At 39.4% G+C, this 18,702-nt stretch overlaps 1 protein-coding gene across 2 annotated transcripts in view; it reads right to left on the bottom strand.

Annotated features, from left to right (window-relative positions):
• The window catches only part of CACNB2 (calcium voltage-gated channel auxiliary subunit beta 2), a gene marked incomplete at both ends in the record, with an annotated part of 223,384 nt that overhangs the window by 204,154 nt on the left and 528 nt on the right, over window positions 1-18,702 (bottom strand). For both annotated transcript variants that reach the window (XM_079538599.1, XM_079538600.1), the window contains one exon: window positions 8,667-8,759. In XM_079538599.1, coding sequence (XP_079394725.1) covers window positions 8,667-8,759 — 93 coding nt within the window. The remainder of the gene's footprint in view (window positions 1-8,666; window positions 8,760-18,702) is intronic.

Below are 18,702 nucleotides of genomic sequence, written 5' to 3'. Positions count from 1 at the left end.
AATACTACTGGAGGCAATAGGAAGAAAGATATAAAAGGCAGATAGAGGTATATTTCTCCTTTCACTTCACCCGTCTCCCTTTCTCCCTTTCTTTCAGCTCCCCACTCATTTGCAAAAACTGCTTCTCTTTCCTACCTAAGACCTCATTGTCCTATGGGTAAAGCTTCTGATGACCATCATTTATCATATAGGTTAGCAATATGTGTGAAACCTAGAATTAACACTATGCATGTGAACAGAGACAAAACTACTCAGATATTCCATCAGATACAGCCTACTAAAGAAGGGAAGCTTTCCAGATTTACATAATAACCAGGATTGCTTCAGGTCTTACTATTTTTCAAGCCAAATCTGGGAACTAAAACATTATATGACTATCAAAAAAAGATGTGCACTCCACAATTCATGCCCAGGAAAAGCCTTTAATGTGAACTCAGTTGAAGACTCATTTACATTTCTTTTTAGCAGTAGTGGAGCACAAAGCTTTTCAGTGCACCTACTATTCCAGCTAAAAAAAAGCTGAGTGAGATCAGACTAAAAAAGCAACATTCAAATCTGTAGGAACATATAATCAGTGTTGAAAGTACTGTCTAACTAAACAGCCCAAGAGAAGACAGTTCTCTCCTGCAACTGTCCATAAAACTGGCAACTCCATGAGAAATTACACAGAAATTGCACTTGTATACATTGCAGCATATCTGATCAGCGATGTATGAAAGAAAGGTTCCTGAGTTTGAGCAGGAATGTACTGGTATTGTGAAAGACAAAAACTCAGTGGATCTCTTGGACTATTTGCAGAGTGCCTATCCTCACTGCCTGAACCCCAACAGAGATGGGAAGGACTCTACTCGACACCAAGAGAATGGGAAGCAGTTTGCACAGTGGCCAACCAGGCTCCATCTCTTCCTCCAACCATTAGCATTTTGGAGTGTGAGATGACATTTCCTCTAGAGAGGACCAATCTGTTCCCTTGGGTCAGACATTTGTTCCCTGTCAAAATCATGCAGCACAAGCACAGGCCCTCAGAATCAATACAGTATTTAAAGTGACAAAAATAATTTCAAAGTTACTTTTCTGTAAAAAGAATTAAGTCTGCAGATATGTTTACAGCACATTTACATATAAGTAGGAACTTGAATTTTAAAAATTACTTAAAATATCTTCTCAAAAGAAAAACCAACATATTACTGAAGAAGTACTTTTTACAGTGGACTGCTCCATTTAAAAAAGAAAAGTCTGTAAACAATCCCAGATCAAATCTACTCCAACTAACTAGGCCTGTAAGAAAATGTTGTCAAAATACTGCATTAAGCTTCATAAATTATTTTTGGACAGGCTTTGCATTAAGTACAATTAAACATATGCAATGGAAAACTTGTCCCACTGCAGATATTCTGTAAGGCTTAAGATAGTTAGAAAACATCTATGATAGTATAAAAGAACCTTAAATCTCACCACAATGTTCAAAATTAGTATTTCAAGTTAGACAATGCTGCACACGAGAACCAGAAACCACATTGAATTTCCTGGGATAAGCAGGGGACCAAAATAAAACAAACCATTTGATTCTCATTCAATCCTATTTCTAATTCTGATTTAACTCTTTACAACTATGAAGCCTTTCTCCCTCAGAGCTCTCACTATGCTGCATCCAACACATCAAGAAAGAAAGGCATGGAGGCTCGAAAAGCAGCTGGAAGGGTCATATTCAGGTCATGAAAGCACACTGCTTAATATAAAGCTTCGAGAGACAGACTGCCAGAGAGCAATCACCAGTCATGAGGATATTTGGCCAAAGAGAAAACCTTAGAAACACACTGTTATGCTCCAGCCTTTCCACTCATTCCTTGTAATATGCACCACAATGGAAGTCTCCAATGGTACATTCAGCAAAATTGCCAAGGTGGTGCAATTCTCCACCAGTTTGCTCATCTGCCTGAAACACCTTACATCTGCAACATGAGCTGAACCCATGCTCTGTATCCATGGCCCAGAGTCACCTGCAACCTTCAGAAATCCCTCAGGGCTCTCGGACACAAAAGTCCTGTCACAGCCTTCAAATGTCTTGCTACAAAGAGATGCATGTGGTGCCAGTAAACTTGGGTGCTGTCTGAGCAGCCAGAAAAAAAAAATACATTTCTGCTCTCTTTGGTATGCCCAAAGGAGAACAGAACTGGGTTATACATGTGAGAAGGCAGCAAAGGCACAGATGCCAGATAAATTCCAACATCTATCACCTACACAGCTGCCACCACCACCTCAGGTGCTGCACCTCCAAATCCTCTCAGAGGAGGCCATGTGAGTCCTGTCAAATAGAACACCCACTGCCCACCCAACCCATCTCACAAGAAATTCTGGCAGTCATTTCAGAAGAATCAAATATGGACCCCATCTTCAAAACGTTATCATTCCCTCTGCTGCTTGGAAAGACTGTGTAGACTTCACTGTACTGAAAGTAACATCACACGTCAGCTCAAGGCTAGAAGGAGGTGGCCTTTGGTTTTTAATAAAGTATTACATTTAGTTGTTCTCCCCTGTAATTTTCTCATACCCTGCTACAAGAAGCATGGAAAGAGTAAACAGATGTATAAGATTTTTAATGATGCTTTGTCTGTTTGTTTTAGTTAGAGGGTGTTGGTTTTTTGTTGTTGTTGTTTTTGTTTTTTTTTTTCTTAAACACATGGCAGCAGTTTGTTTTCTATTCTTAGTAACCATCTGAGGCAAAAAGGGCCCATGAAAGAATTGAAGTCCGCAAATGAACTTCCTTTCCGCCGGGATTTTTCTCAGCCATCTCCCCTCCAGCCACTCATGCCAAAATCCCATGCTTTATAGGGGCATCTGTTCTATTCTCTCCAGGCCAAAAAAGGAGACTTTTCAAACCCTTACTACACTTGAGGAAATGTATAGCTCAATGAGCCTAATGTGATTTTCCCATGTACACAGAGCCTGAAGAGCAGTTTTACAACTGCCACCAGAAGGGAAAGTCTCCCCCTCTGCCCTCCCAATTTCCTTTCTCCAGTCACACACTCCCAACTCACTCCTTTCCTATATCTTTTCCTCCTACTGCTCTCCATCTAACTAATTTTTAGCATATGATTAGGGAACTGAGGTGTCAGCCATGAATGAAACTCTAAATCAACAGCCAATCCGAAATGTTCTTACGGATCACTATATTGCTCTAAATGTTTAACCCACTCTTCTTTTAACAACTTGGTATACTTCATATGACAAGAAATAAACTTAAAAATACCCTCTCTTTCTTACTGTAGTGCTACTCCTAGAGGCATTATATCACTTTTTATCCAAAACAAACAGAAACTCACAGGATTTGACTAAAGACTGATTAATATTGCTTGATGCAAAAAGCACATCACCCTGAAACTCCACTGCCTGACTGTGATTTATGATCACAGGCCCTAACAGCAAAGCTTGGCAACTCTCACTACTGTCAATAGAACAAAGCCATACCAAATCACACTCTATATACAAACCTCAAATCTAGGTAGCTTTATCCAAGTAAACTATATTCCCTTCAAAACTTCTATTTCACAGTAAAAACCATATGATGCTAGAATTCCATCCAATTAGAAACCTACAAAACAAAGATTTTAATCTGTTTCAAATAAACAGATGTCGTAGTGCGTATCCACAGACATCACTGGCATTGCTTTCAGTGAGAAATCAGTACGAATTAGAATAAAGACAAGAAGAATCTAAGAAAATATGTCCAGGCATTAGTTTCATAAATAAAAGATGGTAAAATTAAGCACAATGTTAGATATATATTTTCTGTATTACAATCAGTGTTTGAAAAATACCTCTAGAGAATAGACACAGATTGTTTTATTATGTTTATAAGCTAAATGCAAACCTGAAAAGCTCCTTTTTTTTCTCTGCAAGCCAAACACATCTCATAATCAGAGGAACACAAACCCTGTAAGAATATATTTAGTCATAAAGGAGCCTTTTTTTTTTTTTTTTTTAATTTAGATAATTTGGCTGGCTACAATCTCGTTTACGCAGAGTCTTCAAGAAGCCAGAACAGGCCCATCAGAGAAAGCATAGGCAGCTTTTAGCAAAAGAAGTTAATGCTACGTACTTAGACCAAAGCCAGTGTTAGTTCTCATGCTGTGCAAACGACCTCTGTGGCTCAACCTGCAAGTGCACAGACTGGCAGCCTGCGCGTAGGATCAGCACACAGCAGCTTGTCCCCTCACAAAAAGGTAAATCACAGCTAAGCTCTGTATCTTGAAGCAAATCAAAAGTATAAGAATACCTTTCTGACACGGCCCAGTTCTCTGGTAAACTCAAGGCTGAGGCTTGTTTTGTTCATAAACAAAACTAAGTCAATATTTTCAAATAGATTTTAGTGCAAATCTTAGTTTTACCATTCATAAAATTCAATAGGTAATTACAGCTAGGCAAATGTCCTTAGAGAAAAAAGTAGAAGAATAATGAATTCCCTACATAATTATTTATAGCTGTGTTTTTGAGTGAACACAGTGTAACAGGCATCGAGCCAACATTTAGAGGCAGAAAAAAACCCACAGATTTATAAAACCTTAAATATTTCAGTAAGCATGTCTGTAGCACACAGTCTATTTCACAACCTAATCTGTCTTTGCGATACACAGAAATCCCAACAACTTAGACTTGCCCCTGTGATTAATCATTAGGATTTAAAATAAAACCCTGACAAAGGCAGGTCCAGAAGTGCAAGTACAAAATATGTAATGCTATCAGAACATGCAATTGCTTAAAATAATGTTGCTGGGAAGTGCCACAGTGTTGTCTGCAAAATATTTTGTTTGATGGGTATTTTGAAAAAACCCTTGGGAACAAAATCATTACCATGCATCAGTCATAATGGCAGCAAGTACAGATCAGATCCAATTCAGTCTTTCCTAGCTAACCCCAAGAACAAGCTGCTTATCACTCCAAACCTCAGAAAAGATGGTGAAAACACAATGTTCTTTAGCTCCCTAAAGACAACTGATTAAAGTTAGCTAGAAGTCAATTATAACATAGTGTTTCTCCTTCCCGAATACACTAATTAATTGCTAATATGAATTCATACCATAGGAAAAAAAAATTCTTCCTTCTCCAGCTTTGTTGAAAAGTTAAGAAGGAGCTGCTCACAAATGGAAGGATGTCCAAGCTGTTATTTCTTAATGCTCCAACATCATAAGTAATACTCAAGACAAAATGAAACAAACAATTCTAAAAGAAAGAAAAACAAAACACATATATTAATATGATCCTAAGCATCCTCCTAAAACATTATAGGTTTTCAGAATCATAAGCGAAAAACAGAAATAAAAATCCATATCAACAGATAAAGTTCACAGTACAGATGAGATTTAACTGCACTGAAAAGAACTGCTTTAAAATTTTGATTTTATATATATGTGTAAAATTGCTCTTGCTTCAGCTTAATGCTTCTTTTATATGTACCGGTAACAACACTGGATAAATGGCTCTGCTCTTTTTCATTACTCTGAAAAACAAATTTCAATGGAAAAGATCATTGTGCACAGGGTCGTGCAGAGTGCATTTCATCCTCCTTATACAACAGCAGCAATTTTCAAGCAATTTGAATAAAATATTGCTTTGTTCTCTCTCATTCAAATAAAACTAAGTTGGCACTGTTCTTACTACTGTAGCACTTGGTATGCAGTGCAGGAAACATGTCAGGAACATACCAGAGCCAGAGGTGCATGCGTCCTTAAGGAGACGGTAAAACACAAACACAATAAAGTTTTGGCAGTGCAAGTAATAGACACCGACTGCCTACTCCTACAGTAACTTTAGCTCAAATGGCCAGCACCCACATGGATTGAAATGACTGAATCCTGTTTCCAACTTGCTCTTGCACAGTATTTCAGTGCATTGGTCTTATGCATTTTTTCAGGACTAGACATATTTTCTCTTACAAAGCACCACTTCCCAGCAGTGCTTACAGCAAGAACCTGCTCGCCTTTCCCAGCTCACCCAGTGAAAGGCCAGGTCAGCTGCAGATGACTCAAAAGGACTTTACAGACATTCTTTCTTGTTTATAGTTAGATTTCAGCAATAAATGATCAGGACAACTCCAGGAATCACTCTTGCGCATAGATGGGAGTATTTGTAGAGGTGCATATGAAAGCTGCAGGATAAATTCAAAAGTAAATATGAAAGGAAGTGAGATGAAAGGAAAGAAGTCAGGTTGCGTGCATCTCATGTGCAGATCACATTTACTGTCAACAAACCTAAAAACAGCTCACTAAGCCAAAACTGACTTTCCAGTTTTGAGGAAAAACAAAATAAATCCTATTATTGGTTGTACTGGTTTTGGATTAATTTGTCCATTCTACTTATCTGCTGCACTCATACACTTCAGCAAAGTCTTGGACTCATTTTTTCTGCTGTAAATAAAAGGTTATGGCAGAACAATTAAGTTCATTTATATACTGTAAAATACTCTCCAAGAGAGAAATGAAGAGAAGGCAATATGCAGCAGTGAGGGAAGGGTAGAGCAGCTGAGACAGCAGAAGGCAACTGCACCTACTCTGCTTAATGTATGGTGCATATCTTCATTAGCATAAGAGAGAGTAAGCAGTCCCAGGAGGACCAGGACAGGTAAGCCTGCTGAAGATGCAGTCTAAGGTCTGAAATAAACCTCCTTGCACCAACTGTGAAGATGCACTTTTATGCATCTGGTACAACTCAAATTCCACCTGTGCATGATTTGCTAGGAATGTTGCATGATTTTTATCTTTTACTTTTAGTTTGGGACAACACTACAATACGTATTTATCCATTATCATCCCTTCACTATATTCACTGATAATATCGTATCAAAACTGAGTTTGCTTCAGCAATCTCTTAAATCTCTGATTTTTCCCTGCAGCTCAATTCCCCACCCCTCCCCACTTCAGTCATTTTTATTGTATCACTTGTGTAACTACTAAAATTGGATTTAGAGAATGATATAAAACTCTTTGTAAAAATCTGCACTTGAGGTATTTGTAGTCTATGTTCCCTTCACAGCCCCGGAAATTATACAGACTCCTTTAGACTATAGCTCACCAACCCTGATTTATAAGTCCATTTTTCAAGATTTTAATGGATCATTCCCCACATGCTATAATCACACAGATCTTCACTGACTATAGTAATCCAACTCAACATCTATGTGGAGTTTGAAGATCCATCTTCCTTGCCCTGCTCCTATGAATGATACCGAGAAGAGATACTTAGGAGTAATTTCAGGCCTCATTTAAGTAGACAAGAAAGTCAAAGAGCTGTGCATAGCTGGTGTAAAATAAACACTCTTACTCTGCTAAAAATGTTCCAAGCTGAGCTCAGTATCCACGAGGAGCTAAGAAAAACAGCAAAACAGATACTTTACAGAGAATTCTTGGGACAGGGAGATCTGTTGCAACTCCCAAACACTATTTTGTCTTTTTCAGAGTATTTTTTTTAACAGGACAAAATGCCATAAATCAGTGATTTATAGATCCAGGGTTTCATTTTCATCTTGTCCACTGCCACTGACAAACTCTCATGATCAAGTAGTATTTCACACCTATATCTGACAGGCCTCTCTCTTTCAAATCCATGGCCTATCACAAAACCTGCTAGCATGATCACAACAGGACAAAGCAGAACACTTTTTGCAAACAGAGGATGCATACTGAAACAACTAATGCAATAGCAATGGAGTCACTGAATGGTTTGAAACTGAGACACATGCAAGACAAGATGGATGAGAGAGAGGTCGGGTGTTTCCTTATAGTAAAGCCAAAAACTCTGCAATTAAACCTCCTGAGTTCAGAAACCCTTTAAAAAAAAAGTTGACAAGTCTACATTTGTAATGTCACAGCTTAAATCTGTAGAACACAAACAGCTCTTGGATAGGCTCTTTGGATAGGTGCAGTTGTGGTACAGCTCTAAGCACCCTTCATGCCCTCTGGGTTGTCCACTACCATAAGCACATAGAAGTTTGCTCTCTTAGGTCTGTAGCCAAAGATCCTTCAACATGTTCTTCATTACCCCTGTTGTTCATTAAAGGCAAACTGCTGATCAAGTTAATCAAGTTGTTCATCAAACACCCATGTCTAGAACACCCATGAGGCTCCATAAAACAAGGGGTCTCAAATACACGTGCACAGGAACAGGCTATGGAACCCTGCAGTACCCCTTCAGCTTTTCCTGGCCTTTCAGCACCTGTTTGATGGGCACAATGCTGCCTGGAGTTTCCCCTCCAAACCATGCCTTTAAATAACAATGGGAGGAAAGCATAGCAGTGAGTGCTGTTTGCACAGCACTATTTTAAGCAGGAAATCCCCACGACTAGTAGGTTTTGATGCTTTCTCTCAAATGTTGCCACTTTAGGCACTGCCATGAGACTCCACCTCCTCTTCCAGCTTCAATCACCTGATAGCACTACAGAAAAAAATAATGAAAACCACTATACATGGAAACGAATAAGAAATGAAAAAGTACTTTTCTGCCAAGATCGAAACAATAGCATCCAAATATTTTTCCCTGTCTTGACAGACAAATTGTACTAATCCTCAGGCTACAATATCACTCTTTGATTTGACAATGTATAAAAGACAATTATTTGAACATTAACACCAAGTCCTCCAGACATAAAAGCTGAATACCACGATACCACGTACCTGGCGTACAAAACTATTAGAGGTAGTGTCAGAAGATGTACTCCCATCTGATCCTTTAAACCGATTTTTTCTTCTTGCCCCTTTACCATAAGACTGTTAAAAGAAAAAAGAAAAAGAAAAACAGATTAGGGATACAATGTTAGTTTATGTTGCACAGACAACTCTCAGCGCAAGCTTTACCATTGACTACTAGGCCAGCAGAGCTTCAAATAGTCAGCTTTGTGCCAGCTGATAATCAGTGCTCAGTAAGTAACTGATGGAGCTACATGTATATGTGCTCACTAACAAAGTTAGATTTGGCCAATTGAGCTTTCGATGTTTATTTTTTCACGTTCAGGTTTAAAGAAGCATTTATAAACTTGTATAGTTGTACTATTCACACAAGTCAAATTGACTAAGAAGTACAGTTTGTTTTGCAGCTCGCCTAAACGCCCAAGCTAAGATGGGCAGTAATGGGTCAGCCTCCAGAACATCACAGCTGTGAGTCAGGTCATCTGAGGGAACAGCAGTGACGAACAGCTTCTCGATTTAGAAGATATGAACTGAAGATAAACATAAAAACAATGACAACTTAAAAAAATAGAAAGTTAAATTAAGGAAAAGTAGAATAATAGATGAAGAAGAACTGAATATGAAACTGGAAGGATATGTATAACTGAGAAAGCATTGTTTCAATCTATCAAAAAGACAGAGAAAGAAGTGATTAAACTATATTTTAGAAATATAGCAAATGACCACCTTCAAAAAAAAAAAAAAAGTTTTTTTCTGTGAGATGAATACAAACCATCAATAAATACTATAAATAAAAAATAAAGTAAAAAAAAAAAAATAAAAAAAAACACATGCAAGTTCCAAACCATGCTATTTGCAACCACTTTTTGGAGAATGACAGTAAACTATGTTGTGACCACCTCAAACATTTCCAGATAAAACAGAGTCTTGCAGATTTGTTCTGCACAACCACATTATAATACAGCCCTTTATATCTAGTCATATTTCTAAAGTTCATCTAAACTTGCAACGAAACCATGTCTTGACAATTTCAAATATTATTTTCCTTGAGACTGATAAATGTACTTTTTTGTCACTCATCACTCTGCTTTAAAGGTCACTTTACTAATCTATCTCTCTGGCTCACATCTCCTGTCTTTAAATGCCTCCCACAGGCCCCAGCAATAACCAGGGTCTTTCTCTGCACTTCCAAGGTCTGCTTTGGCATATGCCCAATTTCAGCTCCCATCTTGCATTCATCACTGAACTTTAAAGGTCCACAATAAGTTAGGGGGGGAAAAAAAGCAAGGCAAAACTACAGCAGCCACCCTCACCTCTATGCTGAATTTTCAGTGATTTGTATCATGTCTTCCCCCAGACTATCTCACTATCCTTTTCCCAAGAGTAAAAACTCAATTACAGAAATTCCACTGATTTATTTACAGCATGCCACTTTAAAAATAATTTTTAAAAAGCCTTGCTAATAGTGTGCTAGTGTACTCATACCCCCCACTACATTACACTAAGTAATTACGTCATTTATTTCATTATTATTTTCTGAAACTCTCAGTCCTTGCATTCACATCATTCCACCATCTTTGGCCATAAGCTGCTATTGGCCCTGAGTTTAGGAACAAAGAGAAAACTATGATCAGTGTATTGGAAAATGAGCTTGCAAACATGTTACAATGCAGACAGCAAGCCTCAGGATGAAACCCTGCCTGGGTGCACCAAGTGTGTCCCTCCCCGGGTTTGGGCAATGTGCAGAACACCAGAAAGAGCTCTGGGCACAAGTCCCATCAGCTTTCATAGTAGGAAAGGACAAGCTCAGAGGCACAGTTAAAATTTCGTGCTGGAAACATCTACTGATCATGACTTCAAAGTCTGAGCTTTGACTCTTAGCTAACAAATATTAAATATGACAGAATACATCAGAACCCAAAAGTAATCATGGAGGATGACAAACAGCCACTACTAAGTAAGATCATTTTTCAAATCAACAAATGCAGATAGCTTGCCTCCAAGAGATGCAGCAGAACAACCTCGGGCTGTACACAGACCACTAATGTTGACTCTGGGGGACTTCAGAGCTCTGCTTAGACTCCAGCATTACACCAGTATTTTAAAAAGAAACAATAGATCTGCCAGCCTGATACTGACTCTCAGCAAAATAATTTAATGTGCTACAAGATTGAACTAACAATGACTTAAGAGCAACAATATTCTCCCAAACTGTGAATTTACGGCAAAGACATTTTTGCCAAATTAATACGATTTTTACAAAAAGAGAGAGGTTGTGGAGTCTCCTCTTCAGAGATCTTCAGAAATTGCCCAGACGAGGCCCTGGACACCTGCTCTGGGTGTCCCTGCTGGAGCAGGGGTTGGGCCACGTGGATCCTGAGCACCTCACCAACCTCAGCTCTTCTGGGATTTTGTGAAAACTGAACTGAACAGGAATTGGTGCTCATAACATGTTGCTTAAGGCAGAACTATTAAAAAAAAAAAAAAAGAAAAGAAAGAAAAAGAAAAGAAAAGAAAGAAAGCATAGTGCACATCATGGGGATGAAAATATGACTTTCTGATTATTCAAGTAAGTCATGATTTATAAATTGAAAAGTGAACCAGGAACGATTTTGCATGGTTGTATTTCTAAAAGGAATCTCTGGCAAAAGAAGAAAATTTTGATCCTACAAAGGATTTTACAGGTCTGTAAGAATAAAGTGTGGACTGGAAGCGCTATTGCCAGTGAACTATTGAAGAAATTTTCCGTTATTGTTATATTAGACAGTTCCTTGTGAATCACCTTTTTTCCACATGATAAGATAGAATTAAGGTGACACACAATATATACAGATTGTCTTTAACACGCATGATCTTTAAATAAAAACACTTTTTTTTTTTAATCAAAATTTGCCAGTAGTTAAAAATTGCTATCACTGAAGCAACTACAGTGGCACCGTTACCTGTCAACATTCTGAGCATCTTTTCTCCATTTTTGTGGAAGAATACAAAAATATGCTTACAAAAAATAAAGATTCAAAGTATTCACATAGTAGCTCAAGTGTATAAAGAATCTACATAAAGAACTAGGCAATTTCATACGTAATGTATATATACTATAATGCTATGTAATCCCTGAAAAGATACTAGAACAGTGAACATATATTCTCTTCCACAATCACATTTCTGTATTATAACTAGTTTCTTCAATATTTACTTTACTTATAAAATCATTTATTCAGTTTTATAAGGCAAAAAAAATTACTACAAAAGCAAAATAGACCCAGATTTACAAGGATGAACTGAACAAGACCAGAATAAAAAAGCATTGCAAGCAGGGAGACAAACTGCTTCTCTACCTGCATAGCAACAACTAAAAGCCTTCATTTCAGGCAACATCACAGCCCAAATCCACTTCAAATGTGCTCTTATCTTGATTTTTCAGTCACTGGGTTTTTTTATTGCTTTTTTTTTTTTTTTTTTTTTTTTTCTCCATGCACAGCAGCCTGCGCATTTTTGTTTCAGTCTCATATAAGTGAAAACTGTTGGAGGGCACCAGCTGCATGCCAACTTTGCACACAGGACATGTCGGACAGGATGGCAGGCTGCAGGGAGGGCCCACAGTGCAGCTGCTTTCCTGCACAGACTGATTCTGAGTTAGAGGAAAGGGAGGACAGCTTCAGCATGTGAGAAAAGGCTGATTTGACGGCTGTTCTTGTTATTTTAAAGGATACCAATCTGGGATCACATTTGTCTTCTATGTCTTCCAAGCCTATTCCCACAGCCAGAAATGTTGGAAACTTTGTTCTAAACATGCGATAAGTCTTCCACAAACAAACAGATTTCAAAAAATGATTAAGTGTCTCTGTCATGTGAAGACCCATGAATATTCATCCTGTCCTATTCATTATGCTTTGGTTTTTTAATGTATTTTTTTTCCTTAAGAGCTTCATGCAAAAACAAGAACTTTGTACCAAAAGAAAAAATAAACACATAATCTACGAGATACATGCAATTCTGGGGGGGGAGGGAGGGGAAAATCACAGCGAACCCAATATGTTATTGTGATTTCTCTATGAAAATCAGCTGTCTAATCTATGTTCTATTCAGCAGTTGGCTGTAATTATGTAGCTAAAAATAAAGGGCTGAATCACGATGTGTGAGCATTGGCCAGCAAAAGCAGTAACCTGGGGCACCTTCCTTAAAAACAGTAGTCCTGCCCACCAGAACCACCCTAAAACCATCCTGTACTGTAACTCAACTCAGCTCATTTTAATACAGCAGGCTCCAGTCTTGACCATAAGTCTGTTTATATAAGAAGTTTGCTGAAGGAAACATTCTCACTGGATTTCAGCATCACTCCTTAGACAAAGATCTGTATACATGAAAGTGTTTACAGGATGAAAACTGTAGCTTGGTTTATTAGTCAGATGTGTGAAGTTCTTTTAAAATCAGTGAAGCTGCCAGAGACAAGAAACACAACCACACACATTTATGTTCTACAGCTTCTTAAAATACCTGGCAGACTATGTGAAGCCCTAAAAAAAACTACCAAAGTCATCTTGTAAAGAGCAGTTCATCAACAGAGGCTTAACAAAACAAAGGACAACTCTGTTTTCCAGCCCTGACGTGCAAGTACATCATGCAACCTTTGTTCAGATCATGTAATCAAACAAAATACGGGAATCATATGAAGCATTACAGGCATAAACAGCAGTTTCCTAGTAATTAACAGTTTCATATACAGCTACCTCAAGTTATTGCAAACAGATGAGATTAACACTGCTCAGTGAAACCCTCCCATTTTAATGAGGTTCAGCCTCAAGACGTGAAAGGCATCTATCTGTAAAATTAATCCTCTAACACACAAAACAAGCAGGAGGCATGCTTGATCATTGTATCAAAATCCTATCACCTGGAAGAGGTGATAAAACATTTCAGATTGTCAGCTATCCACAGCCAAGGAACTGATGTTCAGTGAAAGTCCGAAAAAAGCCTTAACCAGCAACCGCTCCACTGGTATATTATACCAAAGAGAAACAGATACAGTGTAAGCCTGAGCCTTTACTAATTATAACAGATAAAATAGCACCAGCCATCAAGACTGATGCCATGGTTAAACACAAAGATAAATTCAGGAGGCAGAAGCCACGTATGGAAAGCTTCCCTCTGCTGGACCTACTCAAAGAGTAAAAGAAGGAGCAGAAGAATTAGGCATCAAAGTCACTGAAATGGATTTAAGTCTTGAAATAGAAAATGATGTCAGAAAGGAAACAGGGAGAAAAAAACAAACAAAACAAAAACAGAAAACAAAAATTCAGAGCTGGAACAAAGCTTACATGACTTCAAATGAACAAATGACCAGTCAAGGATCAAAAGAATACCAAAAGGTAAAGAAAGAGGCCTTAGTATTGAGCTTCCCAGGACTCCTGAACTCCATCTCACCACTGGAACAGAGGCAAAAGAGCAATGTTGGATATAACAGTGTGTCCTGGCTGGCCTTCCTCCCAGAGCTGGGGTTTCAGGTCACCCTACATTTGCCCTGTGACATGCCTTCAGTGAGGAAGCTGCCTACAGAGCACAGACCATTTGCAATGATGACAATACAGAAAAGACCAGGAATCCCTTGAGAAATCTTATCAAAGTGAGGCTCTCCATGGTCACCAAGTTAAAATGCTCAGGCTGTCAAGTCCATTCAATAGCCCTTCTTTAAAACCTAGTACCTAACCAACGAAACAACAAAACACAAATAAAATTACTTATCCAAACTTGCATTCATCATCCCAATACAAATATTTGACAAATGTCACTTTTTCTCTCATTAAAAAGAAACCACTTCTGCCGAGAAATCTTTGGTGCTCCTTTCTGCTGGCCTGCAATAAAGCCTTTTGAGTGCTGCCACCAGAAATAGCCCAGTTCTCACCAGTTGATGCGCATCTGAGCCAGCTCCCTGTGCTCCCACGCTCCCCCTGGGGCCCCAGGTCAGGGCACCCAGTAGTTTCCACTTCAGCAGACAGCAGGTGGAGGACCTGACCTGCTCTCCTCTTCCCAGAGACTCAGGACATCACGTTGGTCAAACTCTGCTACCCATCTCTCCACTGCACAACTGACAGCGTCTGCTCCTAACTGAGCTCACAACATCAGCAGACACTGAGGCCGGTGCCCAAACTCAACCATGCCTCCCACAGCCTTTAGAATCAGACACTACATTTGCAGACCATGAGCCTTCTCCTCCCCATGAGTTTATTTCTTCCTGTTACACACAAAAGGGACCTGTCTTTGCAAAAGACTTGCAGGAACAGCAGCTGCCTATGAAAAGCTTCCCTCTGCTCTGCAGGACAGGAAGGCTGATTTGGGTTGCTTTGTGTTATTTTGAAACTCTTCTGTCATGGCACAGAAAAGAACTGAGAAAAAGAAGCAGAAGAAAAGTAACTGAGACTCCAGAGAAGTCAAGCTTGGAAGCGTATGGGAACTTTTCATCCACAACGGTTCAAAATTATAAACCTAGAGACAAAACAAGACAAAAACAGAGATAGACTCTAGAAAATGGCTAACTCTCAAAGAAGTTAGGAATGAATGTGCTAAATTGCTTCACAGAGATTTTGCAGTCTAGGAAAATGTTAAGAAAAAAAAGCAAACAGTAACTATAGCGCACAGATGCTGATGATGTGCAACACCTGAGCGGCAAAGAAATGTGTCTGGATGAGAAAATCACGCGTCTTTACCTGTTACTGGTGAATTTTGGGCAAAGCAAAACAAACCCTAAAAGCAGAGAAGGATTATCAGAAAAATAACAACTGAAAGTTGAAGGGCTTTCTTTAGTCAAAGACTATCAAAATATATTTTTGAGTGCAATGCTGGAAGGAGGTTACCTCATCAAGAGAGAAAATACTGCCTCTTGCCCACGACCATGAAAAGCTCAATGCATTAGTTTGATTTTTTCTCTTCTTTATTCATATATGGTCCTGCTCTCACATCTGGCTTGCAGGGATGCTACCAGAAGAGAGTAAAGCCTTCTGTGCCTCTATTGAGAAAGGCTGTTGTGATTGTGTGAGTGAAAAAAGGGATACAAACCGTGTCTGTTTGTCACATATAAGGCATTCTCTTTAGTTAGACAGGAGAGATACACTGCTGCAAACGTTCACTTGAAGAATAGGTAAGCGCTGCACATCCTGATAAATCAGCTTAGCTGAAATGGAGCAGCAGAGGGCAGTGTGATTAATCCGCGGGGAATATATCGCCAGACCCTCATCACCACAGGACAGGCAGGATGGAACGGTGCCATGCAGCTGAAAAGACAGCTAGAAATCTGCAGGGCAGGGCCCACAACTGTACTGATATTCTCAAATCGTCATAACACACACTGCTCCAAAATTCCCGTGAGCATCATTCAAGGTCAATATAGAATGAGACCTGAGGCCGCCCATCCCAACCCCATGCTGCACCCTGAGCACTGGGCAGCCCCTGTCCATGCCAAGTGCCACCTCAGCAGCCTTTGGGCCGGGAGGGGTACTGAATAGTACCGGGCCACAGAGGAAATCTAAATGTGAGTGAAGGAGCTGCAGAAAACAATTAAGAAGGGAACTGTTTTCATTTCAAATGTGTCAGGCTGTTAGAGCCTGCACTGCAAGATGATAGATAAGAAGGCAAGGAAGAGAACAGGAGGAAAATGATAATGGGGAATAGGGAAGAATTCATCCAGGGCACGATGCCTCCTCCCTCCACAAGGCAGCGTGTTGTTGCCTGCTAAGAGGCTTCCTTATATTGTCTTAGAAATATCCCACGTAATTCACTGACCTGAGTGCAAAGGCTGTACTTATAGCATAACCTGGGAAGTTGTGGAATGAGAAAACAGAAATTACATCTGGTGATTCCTGGGAATTGATGGACTTTGAATCGGGATCAGTAAAAAAAAATTAAATGAGGGGGGAAAAAAAGAGAAGAAGGACCGAGAACTACCACGAAAGGCATTAATATGCCCTGTTGCAATAGACTATATACAAATTGCCAGCACCTGCATTAATTAAAATGATTCATTTACATATTTGGATTCAGATTTCTAGGTCTGAGAGGTTTTTGTAAAAAAGATTTTAAGATGGTAATGAAGTTGATTTTTCAAAAATCAGATACTGGTTATCAACCACTGATGCCGTTCAACATTTTGCTTGTTTTATGATTTCTGAAAATCAGATACTGAATTTATTACAACAGGGTGACACCTAAAACTGCTACTTTGCAGTGACACAGACACAAGCACAGTGAACAGTGTCACTACCAGCACATGCACACACCTGGCCAAACCAGTTAGCAAAAAGCACAACACAAACCCTGCCTCAACTAGGATCACAGTGAGCACCCAGAACTACGTACTTAAGTAACAGAGACCTAAAAGGTACAATGTTCTAGGTAATACAGAAACATGAACACTTTCCCCCACTGCAAAGAACTTCCCGGGGAGATCATGGTACAATTACCAGGATCAACACCTGCAGGGATTTTATTCCCTTTACAGATCTTGTTAGAAAAACACACTATAGAAATAAGAAATAGATTATATGCAGGGACTATCTAGGAACAGTTCATGTATTTAATCATCTTTTAAGAGAAACTGCTTCCAGAGTGTTAACTGCATTCACACCTCTGCCAAGCAGCGATGAGTTTGGCCAAAATTGATGGCCAGGCACAATCCAAGGCATCGACCGCATTGTACAGCCAGATTAAAAGAAACACTCAGCTTTGCAAAAGTAAAATTCTTGGGTAAGAGAAATCCTGAGGCTTGATACAAATATACAGAGGCTCTTCAATTATATTTTCCTTAACTATAATTACCAGAAGTAGCACTTCAGAGAGAATACTTTGAGAAGTGATATCACTCCATAAGCTTGCATGGCTTTTTCCTTCCTGACGCACTACTTGGCATGAAATTTTTCTAGGATTGATACATAAGCGCCTCAGTGAAAAAGATAGTGGTGGGCACAGCTGGAGGAACTGTCAGCAACCTACTTGATCATTCACTCGCTCTCATTAAGCTTCTCCTTCTCACTGTGTTTTCTAAAGCAGGAAGATCTTACCATATTGATTTTCTGGAAATCGTGTTAATGGAGCAAAAACCCAGATCAGAATAATTGCCTCTCAATACAGAGCATGCTAAGGAATGAGGTGAACACTATTATTCAGCCAAAGGGTTTATGTAGGTCTAGGGTATATATACATACATATATATGTGCGTATATATATATATATATATATATATATATATGTATATCTATGAAGAAGACACGATTCTTGTCTTGACTGACAGAGTCTGGTTCTGAAAACTGAAAATTATTCACTCAACCAAAAAGCTGTGTCACCACTATCTTAAAAATTGGCTTTTTGGCTTCAGGTGTTCAGAAACCAATTCTATAAAATAGAAGTACTTTACCTGAATCACACATAATGTATGTGTTGGCAAGCTATCCTCCTCCCTAAACAGAGGTTCTTTATAACTATTGAAAAGGGAACGGAGAGTGAAAATCAGCTTTACGATCAGTGTTTGACCCGATTTGACTGTCACCGATTCTGCACTTAGGGCTGAAAAGATACAAAAACGAGTTCCTTTGCCACTGCTTCTGGAGAGGCCGGCAAAGCATACGGCCCTACCAAAATGTGCTCAGAGACCGCAGACAAATCCACAGCCAAAGAGACACTTGTTCAGCCCCATCTCAGCTGCGTTTCAGTGCCGGGCTTTGCTTTGCTGTCACCGCTCCCAGCACCCACGGAGCAATTAGCGACTCCTGTGCCAGACGGGCAGCGTCTTCCCGTGGCAATCCGGCGCTCCTGCGATGGCACCAAACCACCTCAGAGGACTTAAAGCGTCAGGAAAAGCTTCGGCGGTAGCAAATGAAACCGCCACCCCAAAAGGAAAAAAACTCCGAGCTCGAGCAAGCATGTTTGCAATTTAAAACGCACGCAATCGGATTTTACCACCCTTTGAGTGGGTTTAAAAATAGCACCGAAAGTCTTTGTAGCCAACTATTGCAAACTCGAAGGCGTTATGCAACGT

The sequence above is a fragment of the Tetrao urogallus genome (genome assembly GCF_951394365.1).
Source record: "Tetrao urogallus genome assembly, chromosome: 7".
In the NCBI taxonomy this organism is placed as follows: domain Eukaryota; kingdom Metazoa; phylum Chordata; class Aves; order Galliformes; family Phasianidae; genus Tetrao; species Tetrao urogallus.
Note: the sequence above shows the minus strand (reverse complement) of the source record. Positions and strands in the feature narration are given on the sequence as shown.